The sequence below is a fragment of the Eretmochelys imbricata genome, chromosome 2 (assembly GCF_965152235.1).
Source record: "Eretmochelys imbricata isolate rEreImb1 chromosome 2, rEreImb1.hap1, whole genome shotgun sequence".
NCBI classification, from domain to species: Eukaryota; Metazoa; Chordata; order Testudines; family Cheloniidae; genus Eretmochelys; species Eretmochelys imbricata.
The window spans coordinates 265,303,509-265,328,528 of NC_135573.1; the positions used below are offsets into that span (position 1 = coordinate 265,303,509).

General features: G+C 48.2%; 1 protein-coding gene across 1 annotated transcript; it reads right to left on the reverse strand.

Moving 5' to 3' along the window:
- Window positions 1–1,486: 1,486 nt before the first annotated feature.
- On the reverse strand, window positions 1,487–23,615 carry LOC144260799 (uncharacterized). The gene is made up of 8 exons (XM_077809543.1): window positions 23,348–23,615; window positions 20,577–20,684; window positions 19,420–19,507; window positions 9,759–9,769; window positions 5,847–6,053; window positions 3,916–4,023; window positions 2,785–2,868; window positions 1,487–1,745 (listed from the first exon to the last, which is right to left on the reverse strand). Exons 1-8 carry the CDS (start codon window positions 23,525–23,527, stop codon window positions 1,632–1,634), a joined length of 900 nt encoding a protein of 299 aa, XP_077665669.1. The 5' UTR covers window positions 23,528–23,615; the 3' UTR covers window positions 1,487–1,631.
- Window positions 23,616–25,020: the final 1,405 nt, after the last annotated feature.

Genomic DNA, 25,020 nt, shown 5'->3' on the forward strand with positions numbered 1-25,020 from the left:
TAGTCCTCTGGGACCACACCCATCCTCCATGAGTTCCAGAAGATAATCACTACGGGTTCAAAGATTGCTTCAGCTACTTCCTTAAGTATTCTAGGGTGAATGGCGTACAGCCTTGCCAACTTGAATACATCTAACTTATTTAAATATTTTATCTGTTTTTCCCTATTCTGGCTTGTGTTCCTTCCCCCTTCTTGTGAAGCACCTGGTCACAATCAACTCTTTTAGTGAAGACTGAAGTAAAATAGGCATCAACCTCCTCAGCCTTCTTGATGTCATCTGTTATTAGCTCTCCTTCCCTCTTACGTAGCAGACCTACACTTTCCTTTGTCTTACCCTTGCTCCTAATGTATTTATAGAACCTCTTCTTAGTGCCTGGTATGTCCCTTGCTACGTGTAACTTATTATATATCTTAGCATTCCTGGTTTTTTCCCTACATTCTTGGCTTGTTCTTTTCTACTCATCCGTAGCAATTTGTCCCTGTTTCCACTTGATAATGTTCTGGTCACTAAAGAGTGCCTGATGCAGCCGTATTGGCCTCTCAGGAGGCTTCATGTCATTCTTGACTCCAAATTGATAGATTTTTAAGGCTGGAGCATAAGGGCAGCAGAATCAAGTTTGTTGTCAGGCCAAAGAGCTTGAGGGTTTTCAGTCTGATGGAATCTGTACCTTTAATGACCCGGCTTTGGGATTTTGTCCCTGTGGGTTTGTGCACAGGAAGGTGGGAAGGGAGCTGTGGGGTCCTCTTTCATGATCAACACCTCGCTGAAAGCTGTGCAAGGAGCCTGAACTCTATGGGTGTGCCTGGTTGGGAGAAACCTTGGGGCAGCCCCATTGTGTTCTTTCGGGGAAAATTCACCCCATGGCAGAGGGGCTGCAAAGGGACCTGAGCACCATCAACCCTTTAACACAGGACATTGTCAGTCCCTCCTTCTTGGAGTGTACTAAACCGTCAGGGAGTGATTTCTTTGGGTGTTATGGGCTACCTGTCTCATAGAACCAAGAGGGCAAAGGGCGTTACCCACTTTCTAGATGGAACCTGCAGTAAATCAAGGAGGCTAAAGCATTGCATGCCCTGAGTGCTAAATTTTCCAAAGTGACAATTGATTTTGGGTGTCTCAAACCTTAGAGAGACTTTGAAGGGGCCACATTTTTGGAGGGCAGCTGCTCAGCACTTTCTGAAAACCAGGCCCCTTTGAGGCCATCCCGTGTTGGGCACCCATAGTTGCTAGTCACTTTTAACAAGTTGGGCCTTAGTGTCTGGATCTCTGCTGCAATAGGGCAGGGGTTGGGTCTCTTTAATGAGGATGGTGTGTGACTCCTTGTTGGGGGGTTTTCATTGGCCAGTAGCAAAGTCAGGTGACTCACTCTGCTTCCATATTGTGGGAGGAGATAAGGGACATGAACCAGAGGACAACAGTTTAGGTTTGCAGAATGGCAATTTATTACGCACAGGAGCCCTGGTGAGCAGCCCTGCAACGGCTGCTAAGCGGCGGATAGAAGCAGATACTCTGAAGCTGTTGAGATTGTTATGAGCCTGGCTTCCGATGGTGCTTCCAGTGGAGGGGAAATGGAGCCACAGCTGGGTCTGGCAGCATCAGCTCGCTTATATCTCCTCTCTTTCTGGATCTTCTTAGCCAAGGGCGATACCTATACCGGCACGAATGATTTTCCCTTTATGTCTACGAAGAAACCTGCCAGCTCTTTTCCTGAATCTACTCCAGCGGCCCCGTGTGACGATATTAGGCTAGAGAGAAAAGAAGTCAGGGTTAGCATCTCCACACAAAATTGAAACTGGCTCCTGCAGCTCAGGGAATGTTACTTTGTTCCCTCTTGTGTTTCATTTGTTATTAGCAGTGACTAGAGGCCCCAACTTTGAGGAGGGCTGCGGTAGTTGCTGTAACACACGCACAGTGGGCGACAGTCTCTGCCCCAAGGGGATTACAGTCCAGATAGACAGAGGGGTAAAGGGTGAGGGGTGAGAGTGTGACATGCCTGAGGTCACACAGCTGGTCAGTAGCAGAGCAGGAAGTAGAGCCCAGGTCTCCTGAGTCCCAGTCCAGTGCCCTCTCCCCTGGAGCACATGGCCTCTCCAGAACAAAAGAGAGCATCCAACCAGTGTCACTGTGGGCCTAGGTGGCTAGTGGGGGAGAGGAGTAGCCTTCAGGAGTGTTCCCGTTGGACTCTGGACAGGGGGTGACATCGCTCTGTGGCTCTGAGGGAGGGGCAGGAGCTTGCCTGCTGCGGGGACAGTGTGCTAGGGCCGTGCCATTGAAGGCACAGGATTATAGACTCAGCCCTTATCCCCTCGCCCTTTACTGTCTGTAACCCTTACGCCCACTTTGGGTAGGTCCCTGCTGTAGAGCAAGAAGAAAGGGCCATGCCTGGGGCCTTTTGTCTGGTGTGTGGGACCAGGGGCCATTCAGTGTCTGCATCATACAACGTATGTAAATGTCACTGCCAGACAAAGGCAGGTGGTGAGGATCCTCCCCAGAGCCCCCTGCCCTTGCCCCGCTCCCAGGCACCGTCTGGAGCTTTAGGTTTCTTATGTATCCCAGTGAGATCAGAATTTGCTCCCTGCGGTTCTGCTGGCGGCTGTAGGGTTCCATCTCCAGGCCTGTGGGGCAGGAGGCCTTTGCCAGCTCACTGCCAGCAGGTGGAGCTGGACACTTGTTCTGGGAACACTTGTGCAGTGTGAAATACCTGGCCAGGATCTCAGTGAGGGAAACCCTTAACCCTGCCTCAGCCCAGCTGTGAGCAGAGAGGAGGCTGTCTCGGCCACTCACCTCCTCAGATGCCTCCTCGCATTTGATAATGACGGAAGCGGGGTCCTGTTCAGTGGAGAAGAATCCAGAGCAGTCTTTGACCAGCTGTAAGGGAGAGAAAAGAGACCTCAGCATCTTACTGTCAGGGAGCGCTAACGCTCAGGCCTCTTGCATGTGGAGACCTGCTTCTCAGGGTGGTTTGGTCACAAGTTAAAGAGGACGTTGGGAGGCTCAGTCTTCGGCCTGGTTTGGACATCACCCTGGATCAGGACCCCATTGCGAGAGGAACTGTACAAACACAGACCAGAAAGATGATCCCTGCCCTGAGGAGCTTTCAATCTAAGTAGCCTTTGCTCATGTTCAATAGTTCCTTACTTTGCGAGCAGTCACTTTGCGATTCCTTGTGTACTCCAGAAGAGTGAGAGGGGCCCACAGAGAACAGCATATGGGTAAATGTAGACATAGACAAGGAGAGAATGAGCCAAAATCTGTACTCAGTTGAGCCAAGTGAAGCAGGATTTCTGTTAGGGCAGAGCATACCTATAGAACTGGAAGAGTGGACGTGCAGTTAAAGCACTGGGCTGCCATTCAGGAGACCTGGGTGGAATTCCCCACTCTGCCACTGTCCTGGTGTGTCACCCTGAGTGAGTCACATCACCCACCAGTGAGACGGGCATAAGAGCACTCCCTCTCGGCCAGCCTGTCTCTGTCTGGTCTATTTAGATTGTGAACTCTTTGGGGCGGAGCAGGGACTGTCTGAGTTTATGCAGCACGTGGCACCATGCAGCCCTGATCTCATTAGGAACATCAGTGTACCACCAATAATATTTTACACGAACTGCATCCCCTTCTCTGTTTGACTTCAGTGAGGGTTCCCTGGTAGAACGGTGCCCCAGCTGACAACAGCAAACTGGAGATTAAAAACCATCCAGTCCTATAATTAGGGGATGGATGAATGGATGGATGTTGTTTGTGACATTGATGTAAGGATTGGTAAGGAGGCTACTGTGGAAAAGGCACTGTCCCATGGCCCCATTCCTTCATGTCTCTGCTGGAAACACACGTTTTCTGTGAAGCTTCGGGACCTGACAGATGCTATTGGTCAACTTAAGGTACACAGGGAGGTGTCTCCATGCAGCAAGTGATCCTTACCCCATCTTCTTTGAATTCACACTGGCTGATGTCGCGTTTCTCTTTTACTGGACACACTGTCTCTTGAACAGTGAATGTCAGCGGTTGGATAGTTTTTGAAGACACGTCCTAAGAAGAAATTCAATGAAAGAACAAAATAAACATTCACTGTGAGCAACAAGGCACCAGGCTCCACTTTGGCCTTGTAATTATTTTCTATTCTATTACAGTATCGCCCAGAGGCCTAGACTGACATCAGATCCGCATTGTGCTAGGAGCTGTTCAAACACATACACAGATGAGGCCCTTATGCAAAAAGATTCCAGTCTAAGCACAATGTAAGTATTGACTTGTTCTAGTCCAGTGGTTCTCAGATTTATTTGATCACACCCCCCTTCTTTGTATCTATAGTCATTTATCCCTCCCCACTCTCCCACCACTCAAATACATAGACTGCTTCCCAGGGGATCAGAGAGCAGCGGCTGCGGGGTGGGCGTCCAGCTCTGTAGGCAGCGCCCCACCAGCAGCAGTGCAGAATAAGGGTGGGGTGGCAATGTGAAATATCACTTTTCACAGCACACTTAGTGTCCCGTTGCCACTCTTACTTCTGCACTGCTGCTGTAACCCCAGGGCTGACAGCCAGGTCCCCACTGCCCAGTGCTGACAACGGGAGCCCTGCCATTGCCTCCGGGTGAGTGATTGCGGGATGGGGAAAAGAACCCAAGCCTGGGCTGTCTCCTGGTGAGGGATTGGGGGGATGGGAGGGAGAGCCTGGGTGGCAGGATTCTGGCAGTGACTGACTCGGGGCAGCGGCATTCAGGCCGTGACTGTCCCGGGGAGGCGGGGCCTCTGGCTGTCAGCCCCAGAGTGGCAGGACTCCATCTGTTCCCTTTATCCCCTCCCACCACCGCCCGGGTGTGCACGGCCCTTCTGCATGAGCCCAATCCGCCAGGGCTGACAGTATGTATTTGTACAGCACCTAGCACAATGGGGCCATGGTCTTGGCTGGAACCTGTAGATGCTGCTGGGATATAAATAATATATCAATTCGGTCCCTCCAGGAAGAATAGTGCCCAGCGCTTTGTTGCCACTTAATAAATAATGACAATAAGGGATTATCAAATGTCTTTACATTAAATCTGTCTTCTACATACTACTTAATATGAATTCTCTTCGCAAGGAGACCCAGGGAGGCATTTAATTCAAATAATTTTTCCTCTTAAACCTTTTTAAACCTTCCGAACTCCATGCCTTTAATCACCAATAATCAGTATTTATTTGTAAAGGCTCAGAACCCAGACAAACAGAACAAAACAAAACAAGTGTATTACTTTAAGAACACTCAAGAATTGTGAGCCAACTGCATGATTTTTTCAGGGCGGACTCATTCTCTTTGAACACTTATGCTGGCCACCGCCTTTGTGCCAGGTGCTGTACAAACACAGAGTAAGACGATCCCTGCACCGAGTTGCTCAGAGTATAATTCAAATGGAAAACAGGCTCTGCCTGCTGAATCTGAATGAACTGCTGCTCTCAGGCCCTTCCTCTGCAGCAGCACCAGGAAGCTGCTGTGTGGTAATACAGGGAAATAGCTGTCTGGCTGCTACCCGTCCCTGCACATATTTCACTCCCTCTTTATAACCAATTTTGGCCATGCTGCTTTCAGTGACTCAAGTTGGCTGGTTTATAAATTCCCTGTCCTTCCCCTTCCCCTAACCACTGCCTACTTGGATTGTGAGCAGAAACTGTTTTCATAAGTGCCTGGAGGGTACCTAGCCCATAGCCAGCACCACCAGAAATCAGCCCTGGATAATAACAGTAAGGGTGCAAATACCAGACTGTAGGTACAGGAGTCTAGCATCAGAGGCCAGCGATTTCCTATTGACCTGCTCTATGAGCTCAAGTGGCATCAAATTTACACAGGCCACAAAGCGATTCCCCAGGTCACTCACCCAGTCTGGCTGCGGCTCAGCTTCCAGGAGCCGGTAGGCCAGTGTTATATCTGGCTCTTCGTTGTAGAGCTGAACGGCAGCTAAAACCGCATCCTCGTGGGTTGGCAGAGGGGATGATGATGGCGCGGGGGCTGCTGTGACCACTCCGACAATCAGCAGGACTTTCAGGCAGGTCTCCATCCTGTGCCCTGTGGGATTCAGTGAGTGCTGGGTGGGCAGCCCAATCACCCCTGGGGGAAGCCCTTTTATACGCTGCCTCCTCTGTATGGGCTAGTGCCTTATTGGCTGCCTGCTTTGGTCCTCCCTTAACAGGTGACTTTTCCCCATCCATCTGCAGGACGTTTCTATTGGCCACCCTGCTGGAGCAGGCACAGAGGGGAGGTCGGTAAGAGGAAAAGGAGGATTTTTTCAAATAAATTGCTGAAATCGTGTGCACCAATTGCAAAACAACCCATGGTAGTGGGTAGAGGGTATCCAGGGCCCCCTGTATTGGGAAGGGCTGAGCTACGTGTCTTAATTCTGTTGGGCCAGATCCTCGTCTGGTATAGTTGCCATAGCTCCATCGGCTTTCATGGATCTACGCTGATTTACATGAATAGAAGACCTGTCCCCTAAAGTCCAGACAACCAGAGCTTTACCCAACAGCTCTCAGTCCAGAAATCACACAACAAGCATTCCCCTAGAGCCAGTCAGTAGGCCCAGGTCATTGGTTTTGATGGTGCCACCACTAAATCCAAGGGGACTGTACAGTGCATTAACAATGGATAACCACACATCGGACTGCTCCTGACAGGCCAACCTGCTCTTTTGTATCCCTAGCAATGGGGCTCCCCTGTGTCCAATAGGAGGACCCTGTTCCAAAGCCTGAGAGATTTTTCTATCATGAAAAGAAAAGGAGTACTTGTGGCACCTTAGAGACTAACCAATCAAATAAATTGGTTAGTCTCTAAGGTGCCACAAGTACTCCTTTTCTTTTTGCAAATACAGACTAACACGGCTGCTACTCTGAAACCTTCTATTATGAAGTCTTCCTGTGAGTCAGTCTAACTCGTCCCTTCTTAATGTTATCCCATTGCTCCTAGTCATAACCCTAACCCCCTTTCCAAATGTATCCCCCTCTCACGGGGTTAAGTCCTTTGTAGGCTGCTATCCTTTTTTCATTATCCTGTATTTACAGTTGGCCAATTTTCAGTGTACGTGGCTGTGTCCCTACCCAAGAAAAGTTGAATTAATTTTGAGAGTCTGATTTCATGAGAGACTGTCTCAAATGTGTTACTAAAAGCCAGTTATATCCTATCTGCCACTTCCTCTTCATCCACTGGTCCTGCAGTTCTGTCAAGCACCATCAAACTATCAGATCTCTTCTGTGTGATTCGAGCACATTCTCTGTGTCCTCTGAGTGGGGCTCTCACAATACTTTCCCTCCTACATAAAATACTGTCAACAGTGTGGATGGTATTCCTGGCTGAGAAGTCCCCTTTATCAGGATTCTGCTGCGGGATAAGAACAGGAAGTCTCAGGATTCTTTCTTCAGCTCATTTCCTGCACATTCTGGCTGACCGTTTAGCTACAGTTTGGTAATCCAGGCAGGACGGTCGGGGTTTGTAACTGACAATTCCATCCCTCCCTGTGCGGTGTGTGAATTAAAGCTGGTGCTGCGTCACGTGGGGTTGGGCGGCAGTGCGCTCGTACCACTTATTTCTCTATCAGTCAGTTGCTAGAAGTTCTTGAAGTGTCTTATAACACTCCCCTATTAGCTCATCTGATCCTTGTGTCATGATAACATTTAATTTACTTATTATAATTATTGTAAAACCATAATCACAAAATCATATTTTGTCCACCTAAAATTTCCCTCTCAGCCTAGGCAGTGCCTCTTGCATGTGCCCCCCGGGGTACAGCTTGATGCAGAGTTGTACTTGGTCACAGTTTGGATTCTGATGACTGAATTTGGCCATTATTTTGCAAACCCTGTCAACTCCATGTGTGACTTCCAGCAAGTCACTTTATCTGTCTGAGGCTCAGTTCCCCATCTGTGAATAGCGATCCTTACTTTCTCCCACTCTTCCTCCGTATTGCCTGTTTAGATTGAACACTCATAAAGGCAAGGACTCTCCTGTTGTGTCTGTGTACAGCGCTTAGCATAATAGACCTTGATTGGTGTCTGTAGGTGCTAGTGTCCTATGAATAAGAAGACTGAGGTGCATGGCGGTGAAGAATTCAGCTCCTAGTCTTTATCTCCGGGCACTCTATTGAATAGTGGTTGCTCTGAGAGTCCCACTGCAGCTCTGTTGGAAGGTTTAGCACTGCTCAGCCAGGGGCCTGCAAACATTTGCAGTCTCCTTCTTGAGGGTGCATCTGTAACAAGATGTTGCTTTTGTATCTGTCAGATGTCTCCCTGCTTTCTCCTTGCAGCTCTCCGGCACAAACCTGATCACTGCACCCTGCTTATCCCAACACTCCTGCTTAACTGAAATGTGCGGGGTTCTTCTTGGTTTGCCCTGTGTTACCAGCGTGTCTGCACTGCAGTGAAATCCTCCGACCACGGAGCACAGGCTCTTCTGTCTGCAGCACAACCTGCCCTTGGGAAACTGACCAGCATTTATCCCTCCTGGCTGTCCAGGTCCCTCAAGCAGCTCTTTCTCCAGACCTCACTGGCATATCTTCCCTGTATGCCCAGTCCCCCAGATCTGGAGGGAAGCTGCCTCCTTCATAGCCAGCCAGCACCTCATTCCTGTGTCCCCACTCCCCAGATCCTGGAATCCAGCCCCTCCCTCCAGGGCCAGCCAGTATTGATTCCAACACAATCCTCACTGCTCATACGGTCCCCACAACCATGCCATGCAGCAGGTTCCTCCAGAACTCCCTAGCTCTCTTCCGTGGAAGAGCGAAGGAGCTGCCCCTACAGGCCTTGAACTCTGTTTCCAGAGTTTGGGGGATCCGGAGCACAGAGATCGAAGCCTCAGATTTCAGGAAAATTGTTTCCATAGAGTTTTGTGTGTCCTCCTGAAGCCTTCAGCTAATGAGACACCCCTAGTTTGCATGAAGTGCTTTTAAGACAGATTGGTTTAAAGAGGACCGTGGGGCCATCCCAGTGCAGGCTGGCCTTAAAGACTGCCCTCATCAATGGTGGCTACCAGCCAACTCCAGGCTTCATTCCTGGGGACAGTGCTTGGCGCAATGGGACTCTGATACCGGCACTGAATGGGGGCTGCTGTGATGCAAATCACTGATAATAAGCAATTTTGCTATGAATTTTCCCCTAGAAATGGCTCTTCAGAGTTTTCATATACCCTTTGTCCATCACACACACAATACAGATATCTCAGCATAGTACACACCCATAGTGACTTTACACATGTGTGTTGTGTCCTCTTGTGTTGGACAGTCTGTGATTTACCTTACAGAGAACTAAAGCGCCTTTCCTTTCTCGGGGTATGCTTTCGTTAGAGGAGACAAAGATAAATGGCATTTCTGTGCCTGGAACTCCCTGAAATGGAGATTATAATATTTCTCTAGACCCGGGTCTCAGGAGTGTTGGGAGGGTTAATTAGACAATGTCCGAATACGTAAAATGTAATATACATTCTGCTATTAGAGCAAAGTACTACAACCTGAAAGAGCTGAGGACAGAGGCTATTCAGAGTGGGTCTCTCACCCTCACCTACACAGCACCGTAACGTTATGGCAGTTGCCGGTTTGCTTCCCAAATACTATGGTATTTCTTTTGCAAATGCAGGAAATAGAAGTTAGTTGGGTAACACCCCCAGCAGTTTGCCCACTGGAATAGGGTTTCTAGTCCATTTCTTGCTGTGCTAAGTAAAACCCCAATTCCCCAGTATTGTGCAGACAGACAGACCCTGGCACCCGTGTGGCACCCCATTGCGTCTTCATTGGGGTCCATGGGGGCACAGGGTTCTGTCCTTTAGAATAACTGCGGATTTGGGGCTTAAAAGTGGGAGCACTTGTACTGTTCAGAGTAGAAATATGGTGCATTTTATAATAGTGAAGATAATTGGCCACGGGAACAATTTACCTCGGGATGTTCTGGATTCTCCATCACTTGCCGGCTTTCAGTCAGGACGGGATCTCTTTCTAAAAGAGAGGCTCTCGCTCAAATGGAAGTTATGGGCTTGAGGCAGAAATGATTAGCTGAGGTTCTTTGGCCTGTCCTGTGTTCCACAGCAGGTCAGACTAGACGCCCACAATGGTCTCTGGTGGACTTAACAACTATGACTGTATGAAAACTATGAAGGTCGGCAGCAACGGTTCAGTTACATAGTTGATGTGGTTCCAAATTCCTTTCTCAGTGAAAGCTTGGAAGCTCCCTTATCTCTGCCTTTCCTTACAATGGCATCATTGTTAGCATGAGAACCTTCTTCTCTGCAGCTCCTGTCATTTGGACCAAGCATCAGTCTATCAGATGATATTGTATGAAAATTCCAAATCCACTCGGTCCCTGGGCTTTACCAGTGCCTCTCATATGTCAAACTCAATGAGGAGTTTAGTCATATAATGACAAGCGAGTGTTGCCCAGAAGTGTGTCTAGCAGTCTAAAATGTGTGCACAAAGTTGTCAGTCTGTCCTCCACCACACACCCACACTCTCTCTCTCTCTCTGTACGCAGTCTCCTAAGGCAGACATGCCATGACACACAATGGAGAAAATCATACCCTACCTATGGGATAAATTCCTTGCTGGTAACAGTGCCTCTTGATCTATAGAATTTAATGGAGTTATGCCTTTTACCATCTGGTGAAGTTCCCATTGATTATAACCTGGGTGCCCAGAGATGCAGGTACATTTGTACCAAAAGGATCCCTAGCACAGTGGGTACAGTGAGATATCTCCCTGATGGTGGGTTTCCCTGACAGAGAGCCACAAGGACTATTGCCCTCTGGACACTGAAAGCCGTACACTCTTGTGAATGTGGGGTGTGCAGCCTATCCCCATGATCTCAGCTGATTTGAGTTCCCATATCTGCTACTCCTGGCATATTTGCCAACAGGTATTTCCTGCAAAAGGAAGCAACAGCTTTTGGGAAAACCCAAGTGCACAAACAATAGATCCCCCAAGGTCAGAGTAACAATCGGGGGTGTCCTAGTGGGGTGACATGATGGCCCTTCCCAGCACTGGATGGGGAGAGGTGGCATGATCCTGTTGGTGGGTCACTTTGGCTACGGCAGCCATCACATTCACTCCTTGGCAGCAGACAAGCAGCTGAGGGAGAAGAACTGGGTGTGACAGCTACTGCAACCCCCTGCAGGATCTTTGGGGACCAATGCATTAAACCTAGGAATGGCTTCAGTGTTTGTGTCCTACTCCCTGGGGGAGGGGTACCAGACCTCCTCCCGGAACTACAAACATCAGGGGAGGGGGTGATTAAGGCGAGTCACTAAAACTGAACCATTCTAGAAAGGGATCTGCCTCTGGAGAGATTTCAATATATTGGTTCAAAACTGGGGTTTCCAGAGACAATCAGAGAACGGGCTTTTGGTATAAAAGGCTGCGTTTAAACTGACATGGATTCTGATCCAGCAATCTGACAGGATCTTCTAGTGACAGAGGATGTGGAAAAAGCTAATGTACTCAATGCTTTTTTTGCCTCTGTTTTCACTAACAAGGTCAGCTCCCAGACTGCTGCGCTGGGCATCACAAAATGGGGAAGAGATGGCCAGCCCTCTGTGGAGATAGAGGTGGTTAGGGACTATTTAGAAAAGCTGGACATGCACAAGTCCATGGGGCCGGACGAGTTGCATCCGAGAGTACTGAAGGAATTGGCGGCTGTGATTGCAGAGCCATTGGCCATTATCTTTGAAAACTCATGGCGAACCGGGGAAGTCCCGGATGACTGGAAAAAGGCTAATGTAGTGCCAATCTTTAAAAAAGGGAAGAAGGAGGATCCTAGGAACTACAGGCCAGTCAGCCTCACCTCAGTCCCTGGAAAAATCATGGAGCAGGTCCTCAAAGAATCAATCCTGAAGTACTTGCATGAGAGGAAAGTGATCAGGAACAGTCAGCATGGATTCACCAAGGGAAGGTCATGCCTGACTAATCTAATCGCCTTTTATCATGAGATTACTGGTTCTGTGGATGAAGGGAAAGCAGTGGATGTATTGTTTCTTGACTTTAGCAAAGCTTTTGACACGGTCTCCCACAGTATTCTTGTCAGCAAGTTAAGGAAGTATGGGCTGGATGAATGCACTATAAGGTGGGTAGAAAGCTGGCTAGATTGTCGGGCTCAACGGGTAGTGATCAATGGCTCCATGTCTAGTTGGCAGCCGGTGTCAAGTGGAGTGCCCCAGGGGTCGGTCCTGGGGCCGGTTTTGTTCAATATCTTCATAAATGATCTGGAGGATGGTGTGGATTGCACTCTCAGCAAATTTGCGGACGATACTAAACTGGGAGGTGTGGTAGATACGCTGGAGGGGAGGGATAGGATACAGAAGGACCTAGACAAATTGGAGGATTGGGCCAAAAGAAATCTGATGAGGTTCAATAAGGATAAGTGCAGGGTCCTGCACTTAGGACAGAAGAATCCAATGCACCGCTACAGACTAGGGACCGAATGGCTAGGCAGCAGTTCTGCGGAAAAGGACCTAGGGGTGACAGTGGACGAGAAGCTGGATATGAGTCAGCAGTGTGCCCTTGTTGCCAAGAAGGCCAATGGCATTTTGGGATGTATAAGTAGGGGCATAGCGAGCAGATCGAGGGACGTGATCGTCCCCCTCTATTCGACATTGGTGAGGCCTCATCTGGAGTACTGTGTCCAGTTTTGGGCCCCACACTACAAGAAGGATGTGGATAAATTGGAGAGAGTCCAGCGAAGGGCAACAAAAATGATTAGGGGTCTAGAACACATGACTTATGAGGAGAGGCTGAGGGAGCTGGGATTGTTTAGCCTGCATAAGAGAAGAATGAGGGGGGATTTGATAGCTGCTTTCAACTACCTGAAAGGGGGTTCCAAAGAGGATGGATCTAGACTGTTCTCAATGGTAGCAGATGACAGAACGAGGAGTAATGGTCTCAAGTTGCAGTGGGGGAGGTTTAGATTGGATATTAGGAAAAACTTTTTCACTAAGAGGGTGGTGAAACACTGGAATGCGTTGCCTAGGGAGGTGGTGGAATCTCCTTCCTTGGAAGTTTTTAAGGTCAGGCTTGACAAAGCCCTGGCTGGGATGATTTAACTGGGAATTGGTCCTGCTTCGAGCAGGGGGTTGGACTAGATGACCTTCAGGGGTCCCTTCCAACCCTGATATTCTATGATTCTATGATTCTATGATTCTGTCCAAGGGGGGCCCCAACCTTTGCGGAAGTGTTAGAAAGACTTTGGCCCAGTAGGGACCCCATAAGACTGGTGGGTGCTTCCTGGAATGTTTAGTGTGTGCTTAAATTGTGGGTGCCCAGGAATGAGGGTGGAGGTGGAAGGGTATCAAAAGAGCAGTTAATGCTGAAACTATTCCAGATCTTAACTATCCTTATAGTTAGAAAGTATTTCCTAATAATTAGTATTTCCTAATAATAATAACCTAACTCTCCCTAGCTGTGGATAAAGCCCATTGCTTCGTGTCCTACCTTCAGTCTCCATGGAGAACCATGGATCCCCACCCTCTTTATAACAGCCCGTCACATATTTGAAGACTGTTATCGGGTCCCCCTCAGTCTTCTTTTCTCAAGCCTAAACATGCCCCGTTTTTCCCCCCTTTCCTCATAGGTCAGGTTTTCTAAACCTTTTATCATTTTGGTTGCTCTCCTCTGGTCTCTCTCCAGTTTGTTATGTATTTTTTAAAGTGTGGCCCCCACAACTAGACACGGCACTCCAGCTGGGGTCTCACCCGTGCCCAGTAGAATGGAACAATGATCTCCTGGGTCTTACATATGGCACTCCTGTTAACACACCCCAGAATGAGATTAACCTTTTTCAAAAGAACATCCTGTCATTGGCTCTATTCAGTTTGTGATCTCCTGTAACCCCAGATCCATTTCTGCAGTATTACCACCTAGCCAGTCATTGTCCATTATGTATTTGGGCATTTGATTTTTCCTTCCTTGGTGTTGTACTTTGCACTTGTCTTTACTGAATATTATTTTGTTGATCTCAGAAAAGTTCTCCAATTGATCAAGGTGATTTTGAATGTTAATCCTGTCCTGCAAAGTGCTTGCAACCCCTCTCAGCTTGGTGTCCTCTGCAGATTTTATAAGCATACTCTCCACTCCATTATCCACCTCATTAATGAAAATATTGAATAGTAATGGACCCAGGACAGATCACTGGAGGATACCATTGAATACACCCTCCCAGTTTGACTATGAACATTCATAACTACTTTTTGAGTAGGTTTTTTTTAACCAGTGTTGCACCCACCCTTTAGTATTTCATCTAGACCACATTCCTCTCATTTGCTTATGCAAAACTCGTGGTGATCAGGGGAGGTCCTGGATAACTGGAAAAAGGCAAACATAGTGCCCATCTTTAAAAAAGGGAAGAAGGAGAATCCGGGGAACTACAGACCAGTCAGCCTCACCTCAGTCACTGGAAAAATCATGGAGCAGGTCCTCAAGGAAACCATTTTGAAGCACTTGGAGGAGAGGAAGGTGATCAGGAACATTCAACATGAATTCACCAAGGGCAAGTCATGCCTGACCAACCTGATTGCCTTCTATGCTGAGATAACTGGCTCTGTGGATATGGGGAAAGCAGTTGACGTGATATATCATGACTTTAGCAAAGCTTTTGATACGGCCTCCCACGGTATTCTTGCCAGCAAGTTAAAAAAGTATGGATTGGATGAATGGATTATAAGGTGGATAGAAAGCTGGCTAGATTGTCAGGCTCAACAGGTAGTGATCAACGGTTTGATGTCTAGTTGGCAGCCAGTATCAAGTGGAGTGTCCCAGGGGTCAGTCCTGGGGCCGGTTCAACATCTTTATTAATGATCTGGATGATGGGATGGATTGCACCCTCAGCGAGTTTGCAGATGACACTAAGCTGGGGGAAGAGGTAGATATGCCGGAGGGTAGGGATAGGGTCCAGAGTGACCTAGACAAATTGGAGGATTCGTCCAAAAGAAATCTGATGAGGTTCAACAAAGACAAGCGCAGAGTCCTGCACGTAGGATGGAAGAATCCCATGCACCTCTACAGGCTGGGGACCGACTGGCTAAGCAGCAGTTCTGCAGAAAAGGACCTGGGGATTACAGTGGATGAGAAGCTAGATATGAGTCAACAGTGTGCCCTTGTTGCCAAGAAGGCTAACAGCATAGTGGGCTGCATTAGTAGGAGCATTGCCAGCAGATCGAGGGACGTGATTATTCCCCTCTATTTGGGACTGGTGAGGCCACATCTGGAATATTGCGTCTACACTCCAGAAAGGATGTGGACAAATTGGAAAGAGTCCAGCAGAGGGCAACGAAAATGATTAGGGGGTTGGGGCACATGACTTATGAGGAGAGGCTGAGGGAACTGGGCTTGTTTAGTCTGCAGAAGAGTGAGGGGGGATTTGATAGCAGCTTTCAACTACCTGAAGGGGGGTTCCAAAGAGGATGGAGCTCGGCTGTTCTGAGTGGTGGCAGATGACAGAACAAGGAGCAATGGTCTCAAGTTGCAGTGGGTGAAGCACTGGAATGGGTTGCCCAGGGAGGTGGTGAAATCTCCATCCTTAGAGGTTTTTAAGGCCTGGCTTGACAAAGCCCTGGCTGGGATGATTTAGGTGGGGTCCTGCTTTGAGCAGGGGGTTGGACTCGACCTCCTGAGGTCTCTTTCAACCCTAATCTTCTATGATTCTATGAAATGTCATGTGGGACTGTGTCAAAAGCTTTACTAAAATCAAGATATAGCACATCTACTGCTTCACCTCACACGCTGGCCAATAGCCTGACAAAAAAAGAAATTAAGTTGATTTGGCATGATTAGTTCTTGACAAATCCATTTTGTCTACTACTCATCATGCTGTTCTACTCTAGGCGCTTACACATGGATTGTTTAATGGTCTGTTTGAGTAACTTTCCAGGTATTGAAGTTAGGCTGACTGTCTGTAATTCCCTTTGTTCCCTTTTTTTAAAGAGAGGTACCATGTTTTCCCTTCTGTAGTCCTCTGGGACCCCACATACCCTCCATGAGTTCTGGAAGATAATTGCTACTGGTACAAAGATTGCTTCAGATAGTTTATTAAGTACCCTAGGGTGAATGGCATCCGTCCTTGACAACTTGAATACATCTAACTTATTTAAATATTCTTTAATCTGTTTTCCCTATTCTGGCTTGTGTTCCTTCCCCCTTCTTGATAAGCATCTCGTCACAATCAACACTTTTAGTGAAGACCGAAGTAAAATAAGCATCAAAATCCTCAGTCTTTTTGGTGTTGTCTATTATTAGCTCTCCTTCCCTCTTAAATAGCAGACCTGCACTTTCCTTCATCTTACTTTGCTCCTAGTGGGTTTATAGAACCTCTTCTTATTGCCTTGTATGTCCCTTGCTAGGTGTGACTTATTTTGTGTCTTAGCCTTCCTGGTTCTCTCCCTACATACTTGGGTTGTTCTTTTCTACTCATCCTTAGCAATTTGTCCATGATTCCACTTTATGATTTTCAGGTCTCTAGAGAGCACCTGATACAGCCATATTGGCCTCTTGTCACAGACTCAAAGGACTCATGCTCTCTCTCGGCTCTGTACGGTCCCTGGGAGGAACCCCCTTCAGTGTGACAGCCCTTCTCAGGGGTCCACTCTCCCTCGGCGGTTAAGCCATAGGCCCCTCCGCCTCCTGGAACTGCACCTCTCTGAGCTCTCAGCTCGCCTGTCTCTTGCCGTGGGCCCCCTCAGGGAGTCCACTCGCTCTGGACCTCGGGGCCTCCACACCCAGAGGGAATAATGCAACCCTGATCTCTAGACCGGAGTGACTCTTAGCCAGCATAAAACAGAAGGGTTTATTGAACATCTGAACACAGCATAGGAAACTCTCAGGGCCTCAGGCCTAGCATCCTTCAGCACAGTACATCTAGGTCTCTCCGGTCTCCAGGTGGGCTCTGGCTGCTCTCTCCTCCGAGCCCAGAACCCCCTCCTTCCAGCTGGGCATCCGATATCACCGTCCCCCAAGTCCCACCTCTGTCCTTTGTCTTCTGTCCCAGGTAAACAGGCCGCCTGGGCCTCCTCTTCTCTCAACCTCTCCTCTCATCCATCCTTTGTTTCCCCTCTGGCTGGAACCGGCTGGTCAGGTCACTGGGGACCTCTCTCCACGGTCCATTGTCCTCCCACTGGCCAGAACCGGCTGTGACTCCCAAGCTGGGCCTCCCGGTAACCAGGTCACCAGTCGCTGGGGTACCCATTCTCCAGGCCATTTGCTGGCCCTCTGTAACAACAAACTCCCTCTCCCACCACCACCTTGTTAAACCAGAAACACCCAGGGAAACTGAGTCTCACTCCCCTCTGCATGCAAACCATTGAAAACAACAGGAACCCCCCTTGCTTCATCACATCTCTTCCCCACCCCTTTGAGTCTGAACTGAGTGGGGTCACTTAGCCAGTCACCTGGGGAAGTTCAGGGCCCCCGCCTCATGGTAAAGCATCGGCTATAACATTGGCACTCCCCTTCACATGGGCCATAACCCTGGAGGAGCAGGCTCCATCTCAGGAGCTTGGCATTAATCCCTTTTATTTGGTGAAGCCACGTCAGGGGCGAATGGTCAGTATGCACAGTAAAGCGCTGCCCAAAGAGATACGGCTGCAGCTTTTTAGCGGCCAGCACCGTGGCCAGGCATTCCTTCTCTATGGCCGTTAACCCAATTAAGACCCTTGGTGGCTGAAGCCGGGGCCTGTGTGTGCTATTTCAACCCATTCCCTTAGGGCCCCCTGAGGCCAATATTTTGCCATCTTGTGGTGGATGAATGAAAATCCCAGTTTCTAAAGCATTACATGCCCTGAGTCCTACATTTTCCAAAGTGACCATTGATTTTGGGTGTCTCCAAATTTAGAGAGATCTTGAAGGGGCCACATTTTCAGAGGGCAGCTGCTCAGCACTTTCTGAAAACCAGGCCCCTTTGAGGACATCCTGTGTTGGGCACCCAAAATTGCTAGTCACTTTTAACAAGTTGGGCCTTAGTGTCTGGATCTCTGTGGCAATTGGGCAGCGGATGGATCTCTTTAAGGAGGATGGCATGTGACTCTTACTCCGGGTCTTTCATTGGCCTGTTGCACAGTCTGGTGACTCACTCTGGTTCACGTCTCTAATCTCCTCCCACAATATGGAAGCAGAGGACTACAGTATAGGTTTGCAGAATGGCAATTTATTATGCAAAGGGGCCCTGGTGAGCAGCACTGAAAGAGTGGATAAGTGGTAGGTCGAAGCAGATGCTTTGAAGTTGTTCAGATTGTAATAAGCCTGGCTACCAGTGGGGCTTCCAGTGTAGGAGAAATGGAGGCACAGATGGATCTTCTCTATTTCTGGATCTTGTTAGCCAATCATTTTGAGAGTAGCAGTAAGGATGTTCAAACCATGCTGACGAAAAAATTTGCCAGCTCCTCTCCAGAATCTTTTCCAGCGGCCCCGTGTGACGATATTAGGCTAGAGAGAAAAGAAGTCAGGGTTAGCATCTCCACGCAGACTGAAACTGGCTCCTGCAGCTCAGGGAATGTTACTTTGTTCTCTCTTGTGTTTCATTTGTTATTAGCAGTGACTAGAGGCCCCAACTTTGAGGAGGGCTGCGGTAGTTGCTGTAACACACGCACAGTGGGCGACAGTCTCTGCCCCAAGGGGATTACAGTCCAGATAGACAGAGGGGTAAAGGGTGAGGGGTGAGAGTGTGACATGCCTGAGGTCACACAGCTGGTCAGTAGCAGAGCAGGAAGTAGAGCCCAGGTCTCCTGAGTCCCAGTCCAGTGCCCTCTCCCCTGGAGCACATGGCCTCTCCAGAACAAAAGAGAGCATCCAACCAGTGTCACTGTGGGCCTAGGTGGCTAGTGGGAGAGAGGAGTAGCCTTCAGGAGCGAGTGTTGCTGCTGGACTCTGGACAGAGGGTGACATTGCTCTGTGGCTCTGAGGGAGGGGAAGGAGCTTGCCTGCTGGAGGGACAGTGTGCTAGGGCCGTGCCATTTAAGGTGCAGGATTATAAGCAGCCCTTATCCCCTCCCGCTTTGCTGTCTGGAACCCTTACAGCCACCTTGGGCAGGTCCCTGCTCTAGGGTAAGAAGGAAGGGCCATGCTGGGGCCTTTGCCTGGTGTGTGGGACCAGGGGCCATTCAGTGTCTGCATCATTCAACGTTTGTAAATGCTGCTGCCAGACAAAGGCAGGTGGTGAGGAGCCTCCCCAGACCGCCCTGCCCTTGCCCCGCTCCCAGGCACCGTCTGGAGCTTTAGGTTTCTTATGTATTCCATTGAGATTAGAATTTGCTCCCAGCGGTTCTGCTGGCAACTGTAGGGATCCACCTCCAGGCTCATGGGGCAGGAGGCCTTTGCCAACTCAATGCCAGCAGATGAGCTGGACACTTGTGCAGTGCGAAATACCTGGCCAGGATCTCAGTGAGGGAAACCCGTAACCCTGCCTCAGTCCAGCCGTGAGCAGAGAGGAGGCCCTCTCGGTTACCCACCTCCTCAGACGCCTCCTCACATTTGATAATGACGGAAGGGGGGTCCTTTTCAGTGGAGAAGAATCCAGAGCAGTCTTTGACCAGCTGCAAGGGAGAGAAAAGAGACCTCAGCATCTGCCTGTCAGGGAGTGATAACGCTCAGACCACTCGCATGTGGAGACCTGCTTCCCAGGGTGGGTTGATCACAAGTTCAGCAGGAGGTTGGGAGGCTCGACCTTGGGCCTGGTTTGGGCATCACAGTGGATCAGGACCCCATTGTGCTAGGGAAAGTACAAAACACAGACCAGAAGGATGATCCCTGCCCCAAGGAGCTCACAATCTATGTAACCCTGGCTCATGTTCAATAGCGCCTTACTTTGCAAGCAGTCACTGTGCAATCTGTGGGATTCCTTGAGTGATGAGTGAGAGGGGCCCACAGAGAACGGCATATGGGTAAATGTAGATATAAACAAGGAGAGAATGAGTCAAAATCTATACTCAGTTGAGCCAAGTGAGGCTGGATTGCTGTTAAGGCAGAGCATGCTTATGGAACTAGAAGCAGGGTCTTGCAGTTACAGCGATGGGCACAGATTCAGGACACCTGGGTTGAATTCTCTACTGTGCCTCTGTCCTGGTGTGTGACCTTGGGTCGCATCACCCACCAGTGAGACGGGGATAAGAGCACTCCCCCTCGGCCAGCCTCTCTCTGTCTGGTCTATTTAGATTGTGAACTGTTTGGGGCAGGGACTGTCTGTGTCTGTGCAGCACCTGACACCATGGGGCCCTGATCTCATTAGGGATGTCAAAGTGCTAGTGTACCACGAATAATATTAGACACGAGCTGCATCCCCTTCACCTTTGGACTTCAGTGAGGGTTCCCCGGTAGAACGGTGCCCCAGCTGACAACAGCAAACCAGAGATTAAAAACCACGTAGTCCTATAATTAGGGGTTGGATGAATGAATGTATGTCATCTGTGACCTTGATGGAAGGATCAGTAATAGGATACAGCGGAAGAGGCACTGTACTGTAGCACCCTTCCTTCCTTTATGTCTCTGCTTGAAGCATATATTTTCTACGAGGCTTGGGGATCTGAGAGATGCTGTTGAGCATCTGTGTGGTCAGTGAGATAGAAGAGCAGAGGGAGGGGTCTCCATGCAGGGAGTGATCCTTACCCCGTCTTCTTTGAATTCACACTGGTTGATGTCACGTTTCTCTGATACCGGGCACACTGTCTCTTTCACAGTAAATCTCAGCGTTTGGATAGTTTTAGAAGACATGTCCTAAGAAGTTCAATGAATAAGGAAAATTAACATTCACAGTGAGCAACAAGGAACTTTGGCCTTGTAAATATTTTTCTTTTATGTTACAGTATTGCCCAGAAACCCAGATTGGCATTAGATCCACATTGTGCTGGGCGCTGTTCACACACACACACACACACACACACACAAGGCCCTTGCCCTAAAGAGAATGTAAATATTGACTTGTTCTATTCTACTGAACTAAACAGTTATTAATAATCGTTCTCAGCAGTAGTCTAGGGCCTTGAATTTTTCAAATGCTGTTCAAATATAAATCCAGGAATGCTTCTGGCACCTTAGAGACTAACCAATTTATTTGAGCATAAGCTTAAGCTGTAGCTCACGAAAGCTTATGCTCAAATAAATTGGTTAGTCTCTAAGGTGCCACAAGTACTCCTTTTCTTTTTGCGAATACAGGCTAACACGGCTGTTACTCTAAATCCAGGAATGTAACTTCATATGCTGCGGCCTAACTCTGATGTAAGCTCCTTTGTCTTAAATGGAGCTGATTTGCATCAGATGAGGGTCTGGCCCATGTTTCTACAGCATGAACAAATAATTAGTATCTTGCAATTCTCTTTATCCCTCCCCCTTTCCTCTCCTGTTCCCTGCCCTTCTCTTAGAAAATCCAGTCACTGAATGTTTCTGCATGTGTTTTAATTGCTGAAAGTGCGATTCTGGTCTGAAATGACATTGTTCAAGTGAACTCCTGGTATTCCAGGTCTTATTGCCTCACTGTAATTTCTATATGTAGATTCCTGTCTTGCAGGAGTTACTTGTGTGTGCAAGTGTTTGCAGAATCGGACCCCCAGTGTCCTCCTTTTGGGCTTGATCATGAAACACTCTGAGCACTCCTGTGTGGTGCTGAGCACCCTCAACTTCCACTGACCTCACTGCGAGCAGAGGGTGCTCAGTAGCTCACGGGATCAAGCCTTTCATTAAAAATATGGTTATTTCCCTAACTGTCAGTCTTGCCAATTGAATGTTTGCTCAAGCCTTGCTTTTGCTTTTCATGCCTCATCACGGGAGCCCAAGAAACAAGGTGCTGTTGATAATGTATGAGAAGGAACAAAATCCAGCTCCCGCTCTGCAGACCCAGCTGGAGTACAAAGGAGTGAGCATTTCTGTTAGCCATGGGCCACGATTTTAGAACATGGCTGGTGAGTTTGTGTGCCTCACAATTGGGTGCCTTATTTGAAGGGGTCTGACTCTCAGAGTGCGGGTGCTGAGAACGTTCTGGAAATCAGACCCTTCTGAGGTGTTTCAAGTTGGGCACCTGAAATCACTTGTTACTTACAAAACTCTTGGCCCATAGCCGACAGTTCTGACTGTGAAAACGCAGAGGGAGCCACTGTGCTGAACAAGGGGATGCCATTTTAGGCACTCCCACTTTTCAGAGCAAGGGCAGCATTTTAAAACGAATACAAACTTGTACTGAAGATAAATGGTAACTCTGACAACTTTTGCGGTCAACATAGGTGTCAGTGAACAGGGCATTAATGAAAAATTACATACATTAGAACATAGGATAGTGTATGCTTATTTTGATTGCAAGGTATTGCTCTGTGCCTCAGTTTCCCCCTCTAAAATGAGGATAATAATATGTCCTTTCTCCGACCCTTTGTCTTATCTGTTTGGATTGTAAAGTTCTTCTAGGCAGGAACTGTATCTTACTATGTATTTGTACAGCACCTAGCACAATGGAGCTGTGGTCTTCGCTTGAACCTCTAGATGCTGCTGGGATATAAATATATCAATTAGGTCCCTCTGGGAAGAATAGTGCCCAGTGCTTTGTTACCACTTAATAAATAATGACAATAAGGGATTAACAAATGTCTTTACATTAAATCTGTCTTCTCCATATTACTAAATTTGAATTCTCTTCGCAAGGAGACCCAGGGAGGGCACTGAATTCAAATGGTCTTTTCCTAAAGTTTTTTAAGCTTTCTAAGAGCCATATCTTTTAATGACCAATAATCAGTATTTATTTGTAAAGTTACAGAACCCAGACAGCAAAAAAAAAAAAAAAAACAACCCCACTAGAACTGCACTGGTATCTCTATTAAATCGTGATTTTTAAGCCAATTGCATGATTTTTTCAGGGCGGACGCATTCTCTTTGAACACTTATGGCTGGCCACCGCCTTTGTGCCAGGCGCTGTACAAACACAGAGTAAGACGGTCCCTGCCCCGAGTTTCTCAGAGTATAATTCAAATGGAAAACGTGCTCTGCCTGCTGAATCTGAACGAACTGCTGCTCTCAGGCCCTTCCTCTGCAGTGAGACCAGGAAGCTGCTGTGTGATAATACATGGAAATAGCTGTCTGGCTGCTACCCATCCCTGCACATATTTCACTCCCTCTTTATAACCAATTTTGGCCATGCTGCTTTCAGTGACTCGAGTTGGCTGGTCTATAAATTCCCTGTCGTTCCCCTTCCCCTAACCACTGCCTACTTGGATTGTGAGCAGAAACTGTCTTTCTTGGCACAGCCAGAAATCAGCCCTGGATAATAACAGTAAGGGTGCAAATACCAAAGTGTAGGTACAGGAGCCTAGCATTACAGGGCTGCGATTCCCATTGACTCGCCCTATGAGTTTAAGCATCATCTAATAGGCCAAAAAGTGATTCCCCAGATCACTCACCCAGTCTGGCTGCGGCTCAGCTTCCAGGAGCCGATAGGCCAGTGTTATATCTGGCTCTTGGTTGTAGAGCTGAACTGCAGCTAAAACCGCATCCTTGTGGGTTGGCAGAGGGGATGATGATGGCGCGGGGGCTGCTGTGACCACCCCGACAATCAGCAGGACTTTCAGGCAGGTCTCCATCCTGTGCGCTGTGGGATTCAGTGAGAGCTGGGTCGGCAACCCTGTCCCTCCCGGGGAAAGCCCTTTTATACGCTGCCTCCTCCGTGTGGGCTAGTGCCTCATTGGCTGACTGCTTCATCCTCCCTTAACAGGTGACTTTTTTCCCTCCATCTGCAGGATGTTTCCATTGGCCACCCTGCTGGGGCGGGCACAGAGGGAGGTTGGTCAGGAGAAAAGGAGGATTTTTTCAAATAAATTGCTGAAATCGTGTGCACCAATGGCTAAACAGCCGATAGCTGGGGGGTGGCCAGGGGCCTCTGTACTGGGAAAGGCCAAGGTACCTGTACCTGTCTTGGTGTGAGTCAGCATAGATCCATGAAAGCCAATGGAGCTAGGGCAACTTATACCAGCTGAGGATCTGTTGGGCCAGAACCTCAGCTGCTATAAGTTGCCATTGCTCTATCTATGCTGACTTATATCAAGAAAACACCTCTCCCCTAAAGTCCAGACAACCAGAGCTTTACCTGTCAGCTCTCAGTCCAGAAATCACACAACAAGCATTCCCCTAGAGCCAGTCAGTAGGCCCAGGTCATTGTTTTTGATGGTGCCACCACTAAATCCAAGGGGACTGTACAGTGTATCAACAATGGATAACCACACACCAGACTGCTCCTCACTGGCGAACTTGCTCTTTTGTATCCCTAGCAATGCGGCTCCCCCGTATCCAATAGGAGGCCCCTGTTCCAAAGCTGGAGACATCTCACCATCATGAAGTCTTCCTATGAGTCATCCGAACCCATTCCTTCTTAATGTTATCCCATTGCTCCTAGTCATACCCCTAGCCCCCTTTCCAAATGGATCCCCGTCTCTTTGGGTTAACTCTTTTGTAGGCTGCTACCGCTTTTTCCTTATTCTGTATATACATTGGCCAATTTTCAGTGCATGTGGCTGTGTCCCTACCGAAGCCAATTTCAATTAATTTTGAGAATCAGATTTCATGAGAGACTGTTTCAAACGTGTTGCCAAGAGCCAGTTATATCCCATCAATCACTTCCTCTTTATCCACTGGTCCTGCAGTTCTGTCAAGCACAGCAATCAAACTGTCAGATTCTTTTTATGTGATTAGAGCATGTTCTCTGTGTCCTCTGAGTGGGGCTCTCACAATACTTTCCCTCGTACACAAAATACAGTAAACAGTGTGGACGGTATTCCTGGCTGTGAAGTCCCCTTCATCAGGATTCTGCTGCAGGATAAGACCAGGAAGTCTCAGAATTCTTTCTTCAGCTCATTTCTTGCACATTCTGGCTTACCGTTTAGCTACAGTTTGGTAATCCAGGCAGGACGGACGGGGTTTGTAACTGACAATTCCATCCCTCCCTGTGCGGTATGTGAACTAAGTTATTGGGCAACAAAATGGCAAATTAAATTTAATGTGGATAAATGTAAAGTAATGCACATTGGAAAAGATAACCCCAACTATACATACAATATGATGGGGGCTAATTTAGCTACAA

Coding starts and splice junctions, on each gene's coding strand:
- LOC144260799 (XM_077809543.1), bottom strand. CDS start 23,527: ATGGAGACCTGCCTGAAAGTCCTGCTGATTGTCGGGGTGGTCACAGCA. Junction 4,024..5,846: donor CTGAGCCGCAGCCAGACTGG/GTGAGTGACCTG, acceptor ATTTCTTCTTAG/GACGTGTCTTCAAAAACTAT. Junction 1,746..2,784: donor GCGAGGAGGCATCTGAGGAG/GTGAGTGGCCGA, acceptor TTTTCTCTCTAG/CCTAATATCGTCACACGGGG.